At 44.7% G+C, this 19631-nt stretch overlaps 1 protein-coding gene and 1 long non-coding RNA gene across 4 annotated transcripts in view; one reads left to right on the plus strand and one right to left on the minus strand.

Moving 5' to 3' along the window:
• Frmpd1 (FERM and PDZ domain containing 1) overlaps positions 1–19631 on the plus strand; it is a 102049-nt gene that overhangs the window by 27193 nt on the left and 55225 nt on the right. For 2 of the 3 annotated variants that reach the window (NM_001107937.2, XM_063287631.1), the window contains exon 2: positions 17264–17368. In NM_001107937.2, coding sequence (NP_001101407.2) covers positions 17268–17368 — 101 coding nt within the window. In that variant the 5' untranslated portion in view covers positions 17264–17267. Of the gene's footprint in view, positions 1–14841; positions 16467–17263; positions 17369–19631 lie in introns of those variants that run through there. The other variant, XM_008763690.4, reaches the window with a different exon arrangement.
• On the minus strand, positions 1499–5319 carry LOC120102864 (uncharacterized). Its single transcript, XR_005504729.2, has 3 exons — positions 4599–5319; positions 2704–2769; positions 1499–1787 (listed from the first exon to the last, which is right to left on the minus strand). It is a non-coding gene; the product is annotated as an uncharacterized LOC120102864 (long non-coding RNA).

Here is a 19631-nt window from a genome sequence, read left to right on the forward strand (position 1 = left end):
GAGGAGGTACGGGCATATGAGAAATGAGACCGCCATCTGGCTTTCCTTGACTGTTTCTATAGCCACAGCAGACCACATGATTTGTGAATGGATTTTGTATCAGACCTGGGTTGACTTGATCCTTGGGGGACAGAGCTATCAAATGCTTTCACGGGGTCTCGGTGGCAGCTGTACTAGAGAAGTATCACACGGTCCAGGACAGACGCCCCTTCCTTCCTCAGAGTGGCATTTTCCCGATAAAGTGACGTATAAGAAATTCAGCCAACTACGACCCAGAAGCTCATTATTGTTCACCAAACTATGATCACCGTAATGAAGCAGCTAATACACACACACACACACACACACACACACACACATACACACACACATACACACATGCATTCACACACACACATACACACACGCATTCACACACACACAGTCACACACACAGTTACACACACACATGTATGCGCACATTCTCACACAGACAGACACACGCGCACACACACACATACACACACATGCATTCACACACACACACACACACACACAAAGCTGGTGCACACCTGGCTACCCAGATTTGATCCCTGGAACCCAGATGGTAGGAGAGAACTGACTCTTAAAAGTCATTCTCTCTCTCTCTCTCTCTCTCTCTCTCTCTCTCTCTCTCTCACACACACACACACACACACACACACAGTGTAATTAAAAACATTTTTAAAATGGTAGTAAAAGCAGAAAGTTAATATAATGAGCTTCTCTAAAGTATTGACTAATAACTTTTTCTTCGTCTTTAGAAGTCTGAATAATTAAATTATTTTTGTTCTGATCTCACCACTGCGTTTTTGGAATCCATGTTCTTGTCATTGTTCATTCAACAAACATTGCTTGGTGGTCGTAGCTCTGCTAGGCTATGCATGGGTCGTGCGCTCCTCTTCCCTTCAGGGAACACATGGTCGAGGGGGCAGAAAACAAGACCAGATCTACACAAGGTTAGAAAATACAGGCAGAAGTGCAGATGCCTTGGTCCAAGCTGGATGAGAGGCGGGAACTGTGATTGGTGTCTATCTTAGGGTTTCCATTCCTGCACAAACATCATGACCAAGAAGCAGGTCGGGGAGGAAAGGGTTTATTCACTTACACTTCCACGATGTTTCATCACCAAAGCAAGTCAGGACTGGAACTCAAGCAGGTCAGGAAGCAGGAGCTGATGCAGAGGCCATGGAGGGATGTTACTTACTGGCTTGCTTCCCCTGGCTTGCTCAGCTTGCTCTCTTATAGAACCCAAGACCACCAGCCCAGGGACGGCACCACCCACAATGGGTCCTCCCTACCTTGATCACTAGTTGAGAAATTGCCTTACAGCTGGGTCTCATGGGGGCATTTCCACAACTGAGGCTCCTTTTTCTAACTCCAACTGGATGAGAGGTGTCAAGTTGACACACAAAAGTAGCCAGTACAGTGTCTTAGGGTTCCTTTGTTGGGAAGGGACACTGTGAACAAGGCAACTCTTAAAAGAAAAACTTTTAATCAGGGATGGCTTACAGTTTTACAGGTTCGGTCCATTATCATCAAGGTGGGAAGCATGGCTTCTGTGCAGGCAGACATGGTGCTGGGGCCCTGAGAGTTCTACACCTTAGTCAGTAGCAGAACTGTCTCCTGCTGGCGGCCAGGAAGAGGAGTCTATGGGGATCCTTCCCAGTCAGTCTACCACAATTAGCGATCCAGTGAGACATGCTAGGCCAGCAGCCAGGAAACTGTCCTGAATGCCGAAAGGCTCAAGCTATTGCTGAAGGTCAAATCTAATTAGAATTAAGAGGAGAGGAAGGCATGAGCAGAGGGGCTTCAGAGGGATAAAGAGGACAGAGGATTATGGGATAGACATAGTTTATGAATCTGTGGGTAAAAATGTTAGTTTTTACTACAGTCCAGGAAGTAATTGATTCAGTAGGTGATGAATGGGGCCTGAGAATGTCCCCCCCCCCAAAAGGCCTGTGCATCGAAGCCTTCATTGCTAGCTGGCCGTATTTTTTCAAGTGATTGGGTCTCAAGGGCTGCAACCTAATCGATGAATTAATCCCTCGATGGATTTATACACTGGCATTATGGGAAGGTGGAAACTATTTGGGCTAAGTAGTGGCTAGAGGAGTGCTCTGGACAGCTGGACTTTGTTCTCCATGAGGTAAGCAGCTGCTGTGTCCTCTGCTATGGCCGAGTTCTGCGTTATCATAGGTTCATAGCAGTGGAGCCTGCCAACCATGGACTGGAGACTGAGCCCAAACCCTGCCTCTCTTAAGCTGTATTCTTGGGTGATTTACCAGAGGCACAGGAAACTATACACCCCTTTCTCCCAAATTTGTCATGAGAGCAGTCTTTTGGTAGAAGACAGTATGATATACATGCAAAAACCGTGGAATTTGTGGATAGTAACAGGATGGTAGCATTTTAGGTCTGTATTCCTGGTGGTATTAGCAGAGATAAACCAGGCTTTATGACTTTTGAACAGAGAGCAGGCCAGGTTACCCGGGGCTGAGCTCAGCACTCTCCTTAGGAATCCCTAAGTTTTCTCTAAGAACCACATTAAAATGAGCTTTCTCAGGACCCACCCATCACCTGCTGAATCAGTTCTTCCAAGACTGTAGTAGTTCTCTCATTTGTTGCTTTTTAAAAAGGAGTTTGGGTATTTTGCCTGCATACATGTCTGCACCTTGTGTATACCTGATGTTTGCAGAGGCAGGTGAAGTCAGAGATGGTTGTGAATGCCTGGAACCAAACCTGGGTCTCCTGGAAGAGCAGGAAGAGCTGTTAACTGCTGAGCCATCTCTCTCCATCCCACTCCTCTCTCCCTCTCTCTATCCCCCTTTTCTCTATCCCCCAACTCTCCTAATCCCTCCCCATCCCCCTTTTCTCCATCCTCCATCTCCTTTCTTGTCTTGATGCATTTATTCCCCAACTACTCAAACATTGCAGCAAATATTATAATTTTGTTTTCTCTTTTAAGCAAAATATTTCTGTTTTTCTTTTTAAACTGACATAGAATCACATGGTGTTTCTTTGTCAAGGTTTAAAACAAGGAAATTGGGTTACATGTAACAAATGACCTACAGTTTACAATGTAACCATTTATATTATTCTGTTGTTTCTATTTATATGATAAGATACATTGACAGTTTTCCTTAAATTGAAGTTTTATTTCTTAGGATTAATTATTCTATATACTCCTTATAATGCACTGTTATTGTAGTTTGTTAGCAAGTGTAAAATTTTAAAACAGTAAGAATAATTTTATAAAGGAAAGGAATAGGTTCAAAGTACATGATAAACTTGCATGAAAAATGGCTTTAGGTAACCATGTATAATAAAAATGTAGGGCTGGAGAGATGGGTCAGAGGTTAAGAGCACCGACTGCTCTTCCAGAGGTCCTGAGTTCAATTCCCAGCAACCACATGGTGGCTCACAACCATCTATGAATAAAATAAATAAATCTTTAAAAAAAAAAAAAAAAGAAGGGGTTGGGGATTTAGCTCAGTGGTAGAGCACTTGCCTAGCAAGCGCAAGGCCCTGGGTTTGGTCCCCAGCTCGGAAAAAAAAAAAGAAAAAAGAAAAAAAATGTAAAAGTTAAAAACACATGGTAATTTAAAAAGAACAAAAATTTTAAGTGTGCACGGAAGCAGAGAGGGCAATAAAATGAACTCTAGCATTTCTCGACCTGAAGAATTATTAATTTTCTTGCTTGGATCTTATTTCAGAATTGTGTAAGTGATCCATGAGTAAAACTGATCTCTGTATCCTTTTTTAATTATACTTTTGGTTTGATGTTTAAACTCAAGGTTATCTTTGGATCATTAAGATAACCTGGTTATACACTTGCATTTTCTCTGTGGAAGAACAGTTTCCAATTCTGAGGATAGAGTTCCTTACAGTTTTCATTTTGTTCTTATTTCTGGTTCTTTGCATGGGGGAATCAGTCTTTGTGGAGCTAAAGATTAAAGAAGTCCATAGAAACTGTAGAATAAATGAGCCAAGATATTGACTGCCTTGCCGGGCCCCTTTGCTGCTGGGCAGTGTACAGTTTGAGAGATGACCTCCCTCTCCTGACATACCTTTCTTTCTCCTCTCACTCTTGGTGACCTGCATGGAGTGGTGTGTGTGTGTGTGTGTGTGTGTGTGTGTGTAGAACATGTTACGTACAGTTGTGCAAAGGGTATTGGATCTCCTGGAACTAAGGTTACAGATGGTTGTTAGCCCCCTGATGTGGGTTGTAGAAACCTAACCAGGACCCCTGCAAGAGCAGGACGAGCTCTTTTTTTTTTTTTTTTTTTTTTTTTTTTTGGTTCTTTTTTTCGGAGCTGGGGACCGAACCCAGGGCCTTGCGCTTCCTAGGTAAGCGCCCTACCACTGAGCTAAATCCCCAGCCCCCAGGACAAGCTCTTAACTACTGAACATTCTCTCTGGCCCCAGGGTTCCCCACCCTGACCACCCAGTGAATGTATTCTCACTGGAGGGGGTCTTTTACGCTACAAGCAGCATACTGAGCATCCAGTAAAGAGCAGAGTCAATTTCTCAGTGCTCTGCATCTCTCTTTCCCTCTCCCTTCCTCTTCCCCCCCTTACATTGTCCCTGAAGGACCACCCCACTTGGAAGGTGTCTCCCATTGTAGAGGGCCGCAATACGTTCGCCACCACTAGATGGCGCTGTCTTCCACTGCGCCCCACGTGGTAGGTCAGGATAGACTCCGCCATTACAAGATGGCGCCAACCTTCGCCGTGCCAGCCGGCCCCCCTTTCAGGTAGTTAACTGTGCGCATGTGCAAGAGTGCCTTCGTGCCGGTCTTTGCCCACTCCGGGGCGTGCCTTATGAGATCATGGGTAACAACCAATCAGGTGTGGGTGCGCTGCACGAGGGTTTTATAAGCGCCCCATGTTGGTGCGGCATGGCTTTTCCTCTTCTAAGATTAATAAAGTGCTCACAGTAAGGATTTCTAATGTCCGGGTGCTCCTTGCCGGCGAAAAGTCGCGCGCGGGACATCCCATGACCCAGGGGAGTTCTCAGCAGAATTCATTTACTTGCCAGTGGTTGGTAGGGACATCTTGGAAGACACCATTTTATGAAGCTGACATTGTTATGCAGGAATCAGCTTGTCTGGAATTCAGGGCCAACTAGAATGACACATTGCTAGTAGGCAGTTGTCTGCTGCGACATACCTAGGAGTAGTATCCGTCATTACTCATTTCATAAGAGTAACTTACAGGGGTTGGGGATTTAGCTCAGCGGTAGAGCACTTGCCTAGATAGCGCAAGGCCCTGGGTTCGGTCCCCAGCTCCGAAAAAAAGAAGAAAAAAAAAAAAAGAGTAACTTACAACACCGGTTTGTGGATTTGTTTTCCTTGATCTCACAGAAAACCCTATGAACTTGGTCTCAAGTGATATTTTAATTCTCTGCCTTTTTCTGCTTTTATTTTAGTCTTGTTCACTCAGGGACTGATACATTCACTTGTTCAACCAGCATTTATTATGGTGACATGTCCTGAGAGAAAACGGAGGTCATGGATCTTGGGCTTGAATCCTGATAGGAAGGAAGAAACAATGACGAGGGCAAGAAACAAGCTAGTGTAAGATCTCACTTAGTAGGTTGGAGAATCGCAGGCTGGGGATGGAGAGAGGCCTCTCGGTGGTTTAAAGCAGTGGCTGCTCTTCCAGAGGACTCAGGCTCAGTTCCCAACACCCACATGGCTGTTCGCAACCGTTCATTTACTCAGGTTCCAAGGGATCCAATGCCTCTTCCAACCTATGTAGGCACCAGGCATGCATGTAGTCCCCATTGTTTGCAGGCAAAACACTCATACACACAGTCACAAAATAAAACTTTTTTTTAAAAAAATCACAGGCTAACCTATGTGTGTCTTTACAATTTGAAGTCTTAAATATCATTTGTAAAAGTTTTACATTCCCTAAAGAGAAGAATAATGATTTTTCTATCTCTGTTATGCAGTAAGAGAAGCCTATGGGCTGGCAAGAAGGCTCAGGGGTAAGAGGTGCTTGCCGTGCAAGCCTAGTCACCTGAGTTTGATCCCTGTAACTCACATAAGGGTGGAAGAAGAGACCTGATTCTACAGAGTTGTCTTCTGACCTCCATGGAAGCATCATTCAGATGATGATTATTCTCTTTTTGCTTTTAAAAACAGATTTTAAGCTAACTTCTTTTCTTTGTAACTCAAGAACTTAGTATGTGAGAAGCCTTCTTAGAACCTCTGAGAATTGTTTTGTGTGGCCTTTATATTTGAAACTTATTTTTCAGCTCAAGAAATTTGCTTATCATGACTTTTGCATTTCTTTGCTGTTTCTTTCTCTTCTAGTCCCCATTGTTTGCAGGCTGAACATCATCCTCTTCCTCCTCCTCCTCATCTGGCAGCCGGCTTGAATTGCTATCCCGTCTTGAAGTATGTAGTAGAAACAGTTTTTGCCTTTCTGTTTTCCTCTCTTCCTTTACTCCCTCTTTCTACCTGTCCATTTGCAAAATATCTTGAAAGGGCACGCCTTTTCGTACTCTATTCATTCCATAGAGCCAGGAATGGGTTCTTTTTTGGGAATTTGGGCACTTTTTTTTTCTTTTCTTTTTTTCGGAGCTGGGGACCGAACCCAGGGCCTTGCACTTGCTAGGCAAGCGCTCTACCACTGAGCTAAATCCCCAACCCCGAATTTGGGCATTTAAGGGATGTATGTGCAAGAATGGATTGTAGCCAGAGAGGACTGATCTAAAGCAACCCTGGGCCGCAAAGACCTGCTGGAGGAACTACAGAGACTTAGCCTGGGGCAGAGGAGACCCAAAGAGAGGTCTAGGTTTGGATCTAGAAAGCTGTATATAGAAGAGGTGTGTGTGTGTGTGTGTGTGTGTGTGTGTGTGTGTGTGTGTGTGTAGGGGGGGGATGTGTCAAAGGGCAATACTACTGCAGGAGACCAAAGCTATAGAGGTGTGGAATTCAGCTGTAGGCAAAGGCACTTTCAAGCAAGGAGTCAGGGCCAACAGCGAGGATAGAACCATTAGAAGCTGGATGCTTCTTGGCATTGGGGTTGTAGCAGGGATTCTAAATGTTTGAGGATTATCTGCGTCTTCCTTTGTTCCATTAGCCCAGCCTCACAAGCAGATATTAAAGCCATTAGCAGGTCATTCTCTTGACTTTAAATGGACCTGCTTGGACCCTGCTGAGTCAGGGGCACTTTTAATGGCTCCGTTGATGTAGCCATCTGTCCGGTCTTTGGAGATCCCCCGATGGAGGCATGGGCTTGCCCACAATCCAGATATATAATGCAAATTAATTATTTTAATTACAGTCATATACATTTATAGAAATCAGTTAGCTAAACTGTATCTGGCAGCCGTTTAGCAGTCTTTGTAAGTAACTGCTACAGTTGGATGAGTCAGTGGGAGGCGAAAGCTTGCTGGTCTTCAGTTCTTGTGGGCATATGTGACCGTTCAGAAAATTCTGCAGTCCTTGGAGGCTAGAACCAGGTGAGAAATTTCACATCTGTGATGCTTGGTTTCTTCAGAACTTTCGGCTGCTCAAGGCAATGCAGGGATTTAAATCTAAAACAGAAGGCAACAAGTATCCCATCTCCTGGCTCCTAGATCTAAGGGAGGCTTCCAATTGCATGGCTTGGGGGAATTGCAGAAGTCTTCTGACCCTGGTCTCACAAGTTGTTCTCTCCTCCATTACAGAATATCTTTTACAGTCATGCAGCTATGCAACTAATGCTTAAGTCCTTTCATGGACCAGAATATTAATTTTTAAGAAAACCTAGTCCATCCTTGGAGCACTGTAAAGGTCTTGACTGAGTGTGAACTGAAATCTTCCCCCACCTTCATGCCCCAACCCATGTCGTTTCTCCATTAATTCTGGCTCTCCATCCCTCAGACCTGGGAAATATGTACTGTCCAGATAGTGGCCCTTAGGAGATTCGTGGACCATGGTGATATAGGCCACCTCCTTCCCTTTCTTCCCATGCTGGGAATGGAATCCAGAGTCTCGCTTGTGTTAGGCATTTATCCTAGTGCAGCCTTCGCTGATTCTCTGGGAGCTATCCCATGGCTTGTTGAGTTAGTCAGGGACAGCCTTCCACCCCCGCCTGCCACACCTCACTTGTCTTGATTTTAAGCCTTCTTACCATCCTGGTTCCTTGAAAATGTGGTTCCCCCCAAAAGACAGACCCAGTTATATCCATATCCTATGACTTGCCAGCTAACTTGATCCCCTAGATGAACTCACAGGCAATGCCTTTGGCAACGACATCCCAGGGACTTCACTGTCCATTTACTCTCCTGCCTCTGCCTTGTGGGAAGTCTAAGACCTACATTCTTTTTCTTCTATTGTAAGTGTCACAGGAACCCAATGTGATTTTCCTGCCTGTGGCAGGGGAACATTAAATCACCTTTATTACAAAGTACCTGGAAATAAGGAAGGAAGGCAGACATTCCAGTAGAAAAAACAGGAGCGGACTGTGAGATACAGCAACAAAGTAACAAGGGATAAAGGTGAACAAGCAGGGCCCAAGAGAAACTGCCAGAGGAGCTAATCATGAAGTAACCTAAATCACAGTGCAGTGAGCCTGTGTAGGAGAAGGTGCCCCGATGTATTTACAGCTTAAAAATGCATATCTCTGTGAGTTTGAGGTCAGCTAGGCTGCATAGTGAGACCCTGTCTTTAAAAAAAAAAGAAGAAGTGTAGTCATATAACATGATTCTGTTTTTGTGGAAAATATACCTTAATACATAAAAAAAGGAATTTCTATAAACTTAGGTGGAAGTTAGCGTATTGCTAACAAATGTTGATCATATAGGCCTCCCTCTGAGGTAATGCTTGATGCGGGATGGGTATTTTAGGTTATTTTAATGTGATGGGGTGATGTCTTCTCTTGTTTTATTTTTTTTTTCAGAGTGTGTTTGAACCAATAGCTAAGCATGATTTTTCCCCACTGTAGTAGGACCTGTTCGTAAGAGATAAGTTGAGTGCTTGTGAGAGTATGAATATTCTCGTTTTATCTTCATTTATAATGTTCCAGTTGTTTATTTTTATTTGATGTGTATGGGGATGTTTTGCCTGCACATATATCCATGCACTACATGTGTGCAGTGCTCTCAGGGCCAGTAGAGGGTGTCAGATCCCCTGGAACTGGAGTTCTAGACAGTTCTAAGATGCCATGTGGGTACAGGAACCAACCCTGTATCCTCAGGAGGAGCTGCCTGCGCTCTTAGCAACTGAGCCATCTGTCTAGACCCTAAGAGTATAAATATTTAAGAATTAGGTGCTGTTCTCATCGTGTTGACATTTTTAAAAAATAATGTTTATAAAGGCCTTTCTGACAGGAGTGTGTACTGGTGCTTTCTTGGAAGCCACATAAACTTCAGATTTTTTTCTAATGAAGATATGCCAGCAGGGTGTGGTGACCCATGCCTTTCATCCCAGCACTTGGGAGGTAGAGGCAAAACTCTTTGAGTTCTAGGCCAGTGCTGTGTGTACATAGTTCCAGGACAGCAGAGCTATATAAAGGGATCTTGTCTCGAAACAGCAGCCAAGCATAAAGAAGGTATGCTTAAAGGATTTCACTGCTACGGGTTTATCTTAAGAAAAATACCTGATAAGTGATCATTTGTCGGCAATAGAATTTTCTTCTCTCTCTCTCTCTCTCTCTCTCTCTCTCTCTCTCTCTCTCTCTCTGTATGTATGAATGTATGTATGTATGTATGTATGTATGTATGTATGTATGTGTGTGCATGCATGCGCGTGTGAGTAACAAGATCACATCTCCAATAACACCACTCCCTGTGGGCCATGCATTCAAACACATGCATGTAGGGCCCACCATACCTACTCAAACCACCACTGCTCTGATGATAGCTTTACTGAATAAATTGTAATCAGAAAAATATACTATAAAACCATTAGAACTGATAGCATAAACACTTGTAGATGTATACAACGATGTTCATAGAACTGTAAGGGGAAATGAATAAAACCTCATTTTAGTTTAAAAAAATAAGTACATGTGTAAAAATAAAAAAGAGGGATAAATGAAACTAACATTGAAGAGTAGAAATATTAGATGATTTTACTTTCTAATGCTTTACTCTAAACCTATATTATCTCAGCCTAAAAAATGAGTAAAAATTTTAAATTTTACATATATATACATATGTGTATATATATGTGTGTGTGTATATACATACATACATATATATATATATATATATATATATATATATATATGAGAAATGGGCGGCCTCCATTCCCTACAAACAACCTCCTTAAACTCTTCTTGTTTCCTCTGATGTTTTCCTACATTATTTCTGAAAATATTTTTCCCTTTTGAGACAGCCTAGTTAGGGCCTTGAACCCTCTATGTAACTGAGAACGGCCTCCCTACCCTCCCGAGGGTTAGGATTACGGTGTGAGTCCCGTGCGCAGTTATGTGGTGCTGGAGGTCAACCCAGGGCATTGCATGCTAGGCGACTCCTGTACCATCTGAGCAGCATTCTCAGCCCCGTGAGAAACATTCTTACACTGCTATTGCAGAATTCATTAATTGTGGCAACTAGCCATCATGAGGACGAACTCTCATATCCCCCCCCCCCCCCCACTTTCCTTCACTTTACCTTCCTGGGTCATATTTTTACTTTGGGAAATCACTTCAGTGTTTACATTATTATAAAGGTATAAATATTACCCAGTGCTGACAGAATTGTGAGCTACGCTTTACTTTGTAAAGAAGACTTGTTTCTGTTTATGTGTATGTACATGTATGTGTGAGCATGTGCGTGCAGGTGCCCCTGGAGACAAGAAGAGGGCATTGGATTCTTGGAACTGGACTTAGAAGTGGTTACGAGCCTCTATGTATCCATGCTAAAAACTGAACTCGGGTCCTCTGCGAGAGTGGCAGATATCAGAACATGCAAGCGTTAAGTCTCATGCTCTTTTTTTTTTTTTTTTTCCTTTTTTTCGGAGCTGGGGACCAAACCCAGGGCCTTGTGCTTGCTAGGCAAGCGCTCTACCACTGAGCCAAATCCCCAACCCGCTCTTTTTAGTCTCAACTTTTGTGTTTGATTTATTTTTTTTCTTCCAAAATGTTTAGCTCTTTTCTGTTTCTAGTTTTTAATCTTTTCCCTGGCACAGTTGTTAGTGTCTTTATTCCTAGCACTTGGAAGCAGAGGCAGGTGGATCTCTGCGTTTGGGGTCAGCCTGATCTACACAGTAAGTTCCAGGCCAACCAGGGCTACATTGTGAGAACCTGTCTCAAAAGCTAAAATAAAATGAAATATATAGTGTTGTTGGTTTTGTTTCTCATTCATTGTACAGGATTGACTGGTGTGCGGGTGAGGTGGGGAAGAGGTTCTCACGGTATAGATGAAGCTAGCTACAACCTCTTGTCTCTGCTTGTCCATTAGCTGACATCACAGCATGATCAATGCCTGGTCCACCTTGCTTTGGTGGACATCCTCAATCTGGAAATTTTGGATCTTTGGGAATAACTTATTGAATTATTTGACAGTGCCAGTGTTCAAGCGCTGTGAAGAGGCTCCACGACATGGCCAATCTTATAAAAGTGTTTGATTGGGGCTGGCTTACAGTTTCAGAGGTTTAGTCCTTTATCATCATGGAGGAGAGGCATGGTGGCACACAGACAGACATGGTGTGGAGAGGTAACTGCGAGTTCTACATCTTCATCCACAGACAGAAGGAAGAGTCTAGACTAGACCAGGCTTGAACTTCTGAAACCTCAAAGCCACTTCCTCCAACAAGGCCACACCTCCTAACCCTTCTCAAGTAGTGCCACTCCCTGATGAGCAGCATCAAGTATGAGCCCATGGGGACCCTTCTCATTCAAACATCTCAGGCTGTTTCTAGCCTCCAGAACCTTCCCTATGTGAATATTGGTCTTCCTGATTGGCACAGGTCCATTTAGCTATGTTTCTTGGCCTATGGTATTTGATAACTTTCTCTTTTGTTCATTGTTACTTTTGTAATTATCTGTGTGTGTGATGTATGTATTTTTTAGTGTGAGGGCATATGTATAGTTGTGTGTGGGTATGTGTGTAGGGGTGGGTGTAGGGGTCTGTGTGTAGGGGTCTGGGGGTGTAGAGGTGTATATAGGGTGTGTATGTGTGTGTGGAGGGGTATGTGGGAATATATAGGGGTGTGTATAGCAGTGTGTGTAGAGTTGTGTGGGGGTGTGTAGGGCTGTGTGTAGGGATGTTTATAGCAGTATGTATAGGGGTATATAGGGATCTGTAGGGGTATGTGTGAGTGTGTGTAGTAGTGAGTGTGTAGGGGTGTGTGTGTAGGGGCACATGTAGGTGTGTGTGTGTGTGTAGGGGTGTGTGTGTAGAGGCATGTGTAGTGTGTGTGGGCTTGTGTGGGGTATGTGTAGGTGTGTGTGGGTGTGTGTGGGTGTGTATAAGTATGTAGGGTGTGTATGCAGGGTATAGGTGTGTGTAGGTATGTGTGGGTATGTATAGGGTGTGTGTAAGGTATAGGGCTGTGTGGGTGTGTGTGTGCTTGTGTAGGGTGTGTGTAGGGTATAGGTGTGTGTAGGCGTGTGCCGATTCAGTCTTCTTCCCTTTTCATTTTCTCATTGAGACATAGACTCTCAGTTGAGGCTTACCAGTGTGGTTAGTGTAACTAGTCAGCTTACACCATTGACCCCATCTCTGCCCTCCGAGGCCGGCGTCATAGGCTGCCACACACCAGTCGTTTATGTGGAGACTTTGTCTGCATACTTCATGGCAAGAACTTTAGCCACTGAGCAACCCTGCCACCCAACTCTTTGATTCCTCTGTGATGCTCCGCGGAGTGGGTTGTTTAAATTTTTAATTGGATTTATTTCAGCAGTCTTTAATTTCCAAGGCTCCATTCTTATTTTCTGATAAGACTCCCTATGTCCCTCCCTTCCTCTAGGGGTCTGGATGGAAACTTTGAGGGAGATGCTCAGTGCATTGGGGCTGACTGTGGGCAGTGGCTCTGGTCCTCATGTTCCTGATGGTCCAAGGCTTCTCCCTGGAGGCCATGTGACCATGGGTCCACCATGCTGTTGCTGTAGTCAAAATTGTGTTATGCCAGGAGATGAGCTCGACAAAGTGGTTGCTAAGGTTGTGAGCCCCAGCATCAGAGGTAGAAGAGTGGGTGTCACTCTTAACGTCACAGAGATAACCTGGTCCTTAGTGTAACCCAAGATGCTCCTTGGTAAGAGGCCTTCTGATGCCCACTTCACCTCCCTGTGATTAAGAAAATAGGAAGCCGTGCCTCTGAGCTTCCTGGTCAGCTCTAGGATGACCTTGTCCACAGCTCTGACAAGCTGTACACGGGGTTGGTGATCTGTGCAGCCCTACAGCCATTATGCCCATTCCCAGAGGGGCCACAGGGTCATGGGGCTATGGTCATGAGCTCTGACAACACTGATGTCTGAGATGACCTTGCATGATTGGTTAGGTGGACACAGGAGAAAGCAGCTTTGCTGAGTCTCAAGTGAGGTATGCACCTGATGCTTCACACCCAGCACACACGCATGGGCCTCAGCAGAAGGGGCAGAGAGGGTGACCTTTTTGCCTCTGCCCATCAGGAGGGCCACAGCCTTCTGTGTGGTATTGAAGACACCAGTAAGTTGCACACCGCCATCACCCCATTGGGTGTTGTGGGGAATCTCACTCCTGGAGGTCTGTGGCCCTCCCATTGATGACAAGTTTCCCATTCTCAGACTTGACAGCCCTGTGGAACATGTAGTCGGAGTCAGTGAAGGGGGTCACTGATGGCAACCGTATCCACTTCAGTATAGTTGAAGGTGGCCGTGGTGATCATTTGCCAAATCTGTTCACTTCGGTGATCACATCTCAGCTGGCATGTTACAAGACTGAGGAATGTGAAGGTGCACAGAGCCGAGAATGTATGTTTTATGGTAGCCATGTGTCCACGCTCGCCTTTGTTCATCAGTTCCTTGCTTGCTCCACTGACTGAAAAGCCTGTGCCTCCAGGTTTTCAGTTACTCGGTTTGGATATCCTGTGCTTACTTGGAGCGCCGTGGCAACCCTCTCTCCCTGCACCCATGGGATGCTCCACTGTTGCTGTTGCTGTTGTTACTGTTGTCCTTAGAGACAGGGTTTCTCTGTGTAGCCCTGGCTGTCCTGCAACCTGCTCTATACACCAGGCTGGCCTTGAACTCACAGAGATCTGCCTGCTTCTGCCTCTTGGGTGCTGGGATTAAAGGTGTGTGCCACCACTGCCCATCCCAGCTCATTATTTAAGAGGACTCACTTTTCCTTAGTCACAGGAAAGGCCGCACTTTCACTGTCTTTGTCAGAGCCGATGTTTGTATTATACTGGTCCCACCGAGCAGAAGCTTCCCTTCTTTATGCTCTAGAGCAGCAAAAATAGCATAGGGGAAAATCAAAAACACAAATTGTACCCTGCAGTGGATCCTGGCATAGAGAAGGAACAGTGGAGAAACTGGTGAGGTTTTAATATTGCTTGCAGGTTGCAGTTTGGCTAATAGCATTGTGCTGATGTTAATGTCTTAATTTTGCAAAAAGAAAATGTATTAAAGGTTATGTAAGGTGTTATTTTCCAGAAAGCTGAGTGCAGGGCAGATGGCAATTCTGTGTTATCTTTGCAACTCTTTATATATCTAAATAAATAAATAGTCCTCAATAAGAAATGAGATGTCGGGGCTGGGGATTTAGCTCAGTGGTAGAGCCCTTACCTAGGAAGCACAAGGCCCTGGGTTCGGTCCCCAGCTCCGAAAAAAAAAAAAAAGAACCAAAAAAAAAAAAAAAAAAAAAAGAAATGAGATGTCTGTTTTTGTGTGTGTGTGTGTGTGTGTGTAGTGTGTGTAGTGTGTGAAGTGTGTGTGTAGTGTGTGTGTAGTGTGTGTGAAGTATGTACGTGTGCGTATGTGTGTGTCTGTGTGTGTAGTGTGTGTGAAGTGTGTATATGTGTCTGTGTGTAGTGTGTGTGAAGTGTGTGTGTCTGTGTGTGTGAAGTGTGTGTGCGTGTGTGTGTGTGTCTGTGTGTGTCTGTGTGTGTGTGTGCACGCATACATTTTGAGACAGGGTATCATGTAGCCCTGCTTAGCCTTAAACTTACTATGTGGCAGAGGATGGTTTTGAACTTGAATTTAGGGTCCTAGGCCTGTGCCACCACACCTGGGTTATGTGGGATTGAACTCAAGGCCTTGCGCATGCTAGGTAAGCCTACTGATGGCACAGATCTGAAAATAGAAAGTTAGTGTAAAACAAGACTGAAGTAACTCGTTAGGATGAACTCGTCTTACAGATTGTAAGGGTGTTTGAACTGTATGTTTGGGGAATGGAGGGAGCCAGTGGAACTCTTTAAAAATCTATGTGGTAAGTGGCTTTTTAGATCTCCTGACCTTTCGGAGTCATCTTAGATGTCTGGGTTGTTTTTTGTTTTTTTTTTTCTTATCTTAATAATTCTCCTTGCCTTCTAGGTTTTCTTGAGCAATTGTGTAGTGTTTAGACAGCATAATCTTTTATAATTCGTTTTTAGTTGCTTTGTGTCCAATTCTATTTTCCACTGCTGTGCTTTCGTTTTGTGTAGTTATTTATTGTGTTATCATGAAATTACTTTGGTGAACTGAGACCAGTATCTTTGAAAAGTGAAATAGATTAGACAATAGAAATGTCAATATACATTGATTTATGAAGCATTGATCTTACAAGTGTAGATCTCTTTTCCTGTTGACCTGGCAACATTCATCAAAGCACAAATGCACGCGACCTTTGACCTATCAATAGGGAATCTCATCCAAATATATATAATCGCATATGTGCAGAAATGATGTATGGACTGTGTAACTCATTGAGCATTGTTTTTAGTAGCAAAAGACTGGCAGTAGCCCAAGCGTTTATCAGCAAAGGACTTCTTTTTGGATTACAGAACAGTTCATACAGTGAAACAATCAGTTGTCAACAAGAACGAAGAATGATTCTATGTCCTGATGTTGAAAGATGGCCAGGGTGTATACTCAAGGAGAAGAAAAAAAGCCTGGTGCCAAAAGAACACTGCATATGACGTGCCACCCTTTGCAAGAAAAAGGACTGTAAAATCATCATTCGTATTTACTTGCACAGCCATAAAGAAACTCGGGGGAGAGATAGTATGGGCTCAGATCTGGGTGGAGGGACCACTCACTAAATGGGTATTTGATTTTCCCTTGGTAAGAATACTTGGGGTTACCATCTTCATAACTTTTTTTCAAGACAGGGTCTCTTGGGCCCAGGTTGGCCTGAAACTTGCCATAGAGTTGAAGACAACCTTCTGCTTCTGATCCCCCTGCCTCTACCTCCTGATTCCTGGGATCACAGGATTGTACCATCATGCCCCGTTTATGAGAGCTTGGGAGTCGAATGCAAAGCTAAGCAAACTGTCTACCAGCTGAGCTGCGTACCTCCCCACATCGTCACACAACTTCTCGCTCACAGTACGATGCCTGTATCTCTTTTTTATAGGCTGGTATGGAATTATGCAGGCAAATTACCTATTTAAAATTTGACATAAAATCATTGAGCAGCAACAGCACTCAGAAGAGTTTGCCCAATCACGAGCATGTCCATTCTCAGCCGTGGGCCAGAGAGGTGTCTCGGTGAAGCACTGGCTGCTCCTCCAGAGGACCTGGGTTCGGTTCCCGACACCCACCCACACGGCAGCTCACAACCTTCTCTAACCCAGTTCAGTGAATCCAACACTCTTCTGGCCTCTGCAGGCACAAAGGGACACATGTGTTCAGTACACACAGTAACACAAAACACTCCTCAGATAAGATGAAACAAATACATGTTTTTTTTTTTTAAAAAAAAAGGAATTCTTGTTACATGGGATGGTGCTTACTTGCAAATCCAGCACTTGGAGGCTGAGGCAGGAGGTTCATGAGTTCAAGACCAGCTTATTTCAAAGTAACAAAAACAAAACCTCCAGACAAAAAAATGCTGCCCCGTGCTAGCAGATCCTGGAGGCAAGTCTGTTATGAAACCTCACCTTTTTAAATTCCCTCATCCTTTTGTGTGAGACACAAAGGTATTCTGTTTACCACAAGCCTGGACTCTGCAGACAAGGGATGCTGAAGTGTTTGTTCTGTGGATTGTGAAGAGCTCAGCTAGAAGGGGAACCAGTCATTTGCTCAGTGGGTCTTTGGGTGGGCGGGCGTGAATGTGGCGGAGTCCTCATTCCAGGCTTGGGTTCATCTCCTCAGAACATTCTTCTTTCCTTCACATCCTTTAGGTAAATGGAAGAGCTGGAGGGCGGTTTATCCCAGACTCGGAAAGCACACAGAATAGAGCAGATGGTGGCAAGGTGGCTTCGGCGCTCCCGGGACAGCTCAGCTCGGTAAGGTTCCTGGGCTGGCGGTGGGTCCTATTGGTAGAGGCTTGGGGTCCCTGTGGGAGGGAGTGCCTGTCCTGGAAGGACCTGGGCTTCCTGCCCCTGACTGGCTTTGATCAGCTGCCACCTGCAAAGAGGTGCCACAGGTAACTCAGCCAGCAGACTGAGTGGAATGTCTTTTCTTATACCCCTCCCCCAACACATGTACAATCACACTCACCCCAAACTCACACTCATACACACACACACACACACACACACACACACACACACACACACACACACACGTTCACATAGATATCCCCATGTCTGATTACCCATGTCACATGCACTTTCTGGGCGTTTAATGTAAGTTTATATTTGTCCCATGTCCTCGTTTCTTGGGAGCCGTTTCTTTCCCATAGTCCCTGTTTCTTTCTAAACAAGGATGACATCATACACAGACCTGATATGGCTGCTACAAGAAAACTTTCAAATAAGATTTCAAAGCCTTTGTTTCTGCCTGGGATCTTCCCATCTGGTCCTGCCATGGCGTTGAAGTGGCAGGTGCCAGGTGTTACTGAGACACGTCCCCCTGAAGGACCAGGACAGCTGGTCTGCTGCCAACTGACAAAGTTTCTACCAGCAGCGCTGTCTGAGCCTCACTACAGAGGTGTGAACAGACCTGTAGAATCGGCCCCATTTTACAGACAAAACACAAGGCTCCGAGAGGGACTTCAGAATGACTTGTTTGAGACCACCCTCTCCTCTCTTTAAAGACCTCTGACGGCCTCCATTCTGTAAATGTGTGGGCGCTTTGCCTGCATGTATGTCTGTACCATGGGCATGCAGTGTCCTCAGTGGCTGGAAGGGAGCCTGGTCAGATCCATCATCACCACCACCACCACCACCACCACCACCACCATCACCACCACCACCATCACCACCACCACCACCATCACCACCACCACCACCATCACCACCACCACCATCACCACCACCACCACCACCACCACCACCACCATCACCACCACCACCACCATCACCACCACCACCACCACCATCACCACCACCACCATCACCACCACCACCACCACCACCACCACCACCACCACCACCATCATTTTTTTTTTTTAAAGCTAAGTGTGGTGGCACATGCTTTTAAACCCAGCATAGGAGGGCTTGGCTGAAGTGCTGGGATTTCTGTGAAGAAGCACCCAGTCCTCAGTGAGAATGAACACCTCAGTGGGCCCCACAGAATAAGCTGCACCGTGGACACTGTGCTCCTCCTGGCGTGAACCTCACTGGGCACATTTCTCCTGGCTCACCCTCCTGTGAGATCATCAAAATTGCTAGCCCTGTATCTGTAGCCAGAGGTGGCTGAGTCACAGAGGTATCTGAGTCACGGGAACATTGCAGGTAGTCATAGAGTGCTTGATTAATGAATTAATGAATGAGAGGATCGTTTCCCAGTGGAGCCTCTGTGATCCTAGACTGGTGAGATGCCACTCCATGGCTCTGTGGTGAGATACGGGCTTTCTGTATCCCACTCTGTGCTAGTCCCGGGTTCTATAAGAAAGCATAAATCAAATAAACCCTTTCCTCCCCAATTTCTCCCCTCCACCCCATGCTCCAGCATTCCCTTAACAGCTGCTCCCCACTAGTCCCAGCTGTCTTCTGCCTGAATAGATATGTTCATGTAGATATTTCTAATACATGAAGCCATTCATTTGAAGAGCATTGTGCACGGCTTCTTCCACTTAACATGAATCTGTGGCATGATAGCATGAATTGGTATGTCCTATCCTTTCACCTCCAAAGAATCTCCACTGTTGAATGTTTTGTCTACTCATCAGCATATACTGATTTGGGTAGTTTTCATTTTGTGACTATTATGAATTATCTGAACATTTGCATAACACGTTTTTTTTTTTTTTTTTTGGTTCTTTTTTTTCGGAGCTAGGGACCGAACCCAGGACCTTGCGCTTGCTAGGCAAGCACTCTACCACTGAGCTAAATCCCCAACCCACGCGTTTTCTTTTAATGTTTTTTGTTTCTTTGTTTGGGAGGGTAGTAGCCAGGTCATGTGATAACTCTGTTTAATCCTTGGAAGAACTGCTAGGCCTTTGTCTAAAGTGACTATACTGTTTGCTTTTCTACCATTGCTATGTGAGGGTTTCAGTTCTTTACCAAGACTTGTTGTTACTCATCTTTTTGATAGTGGCCTTCATGGTGAGTGTGAAGTTGTCTTTCATGTTCATTTACTTTTTTATTTTGTTCCTTAGTTTTG

This window comes from Rattus norvegicus, chromosome 5 (assembly GCF_036323735.1).
Source record: "Rattus norvegicus strain BN/NHsdMcwi chromosome 5, GRCr8, whole genome shotgun sequence".
NCBI lineage: Eukaryota > Metazoa > Chordata > Mammalia > Rodentia > Muridae > Rattus > Rattus norvegicus.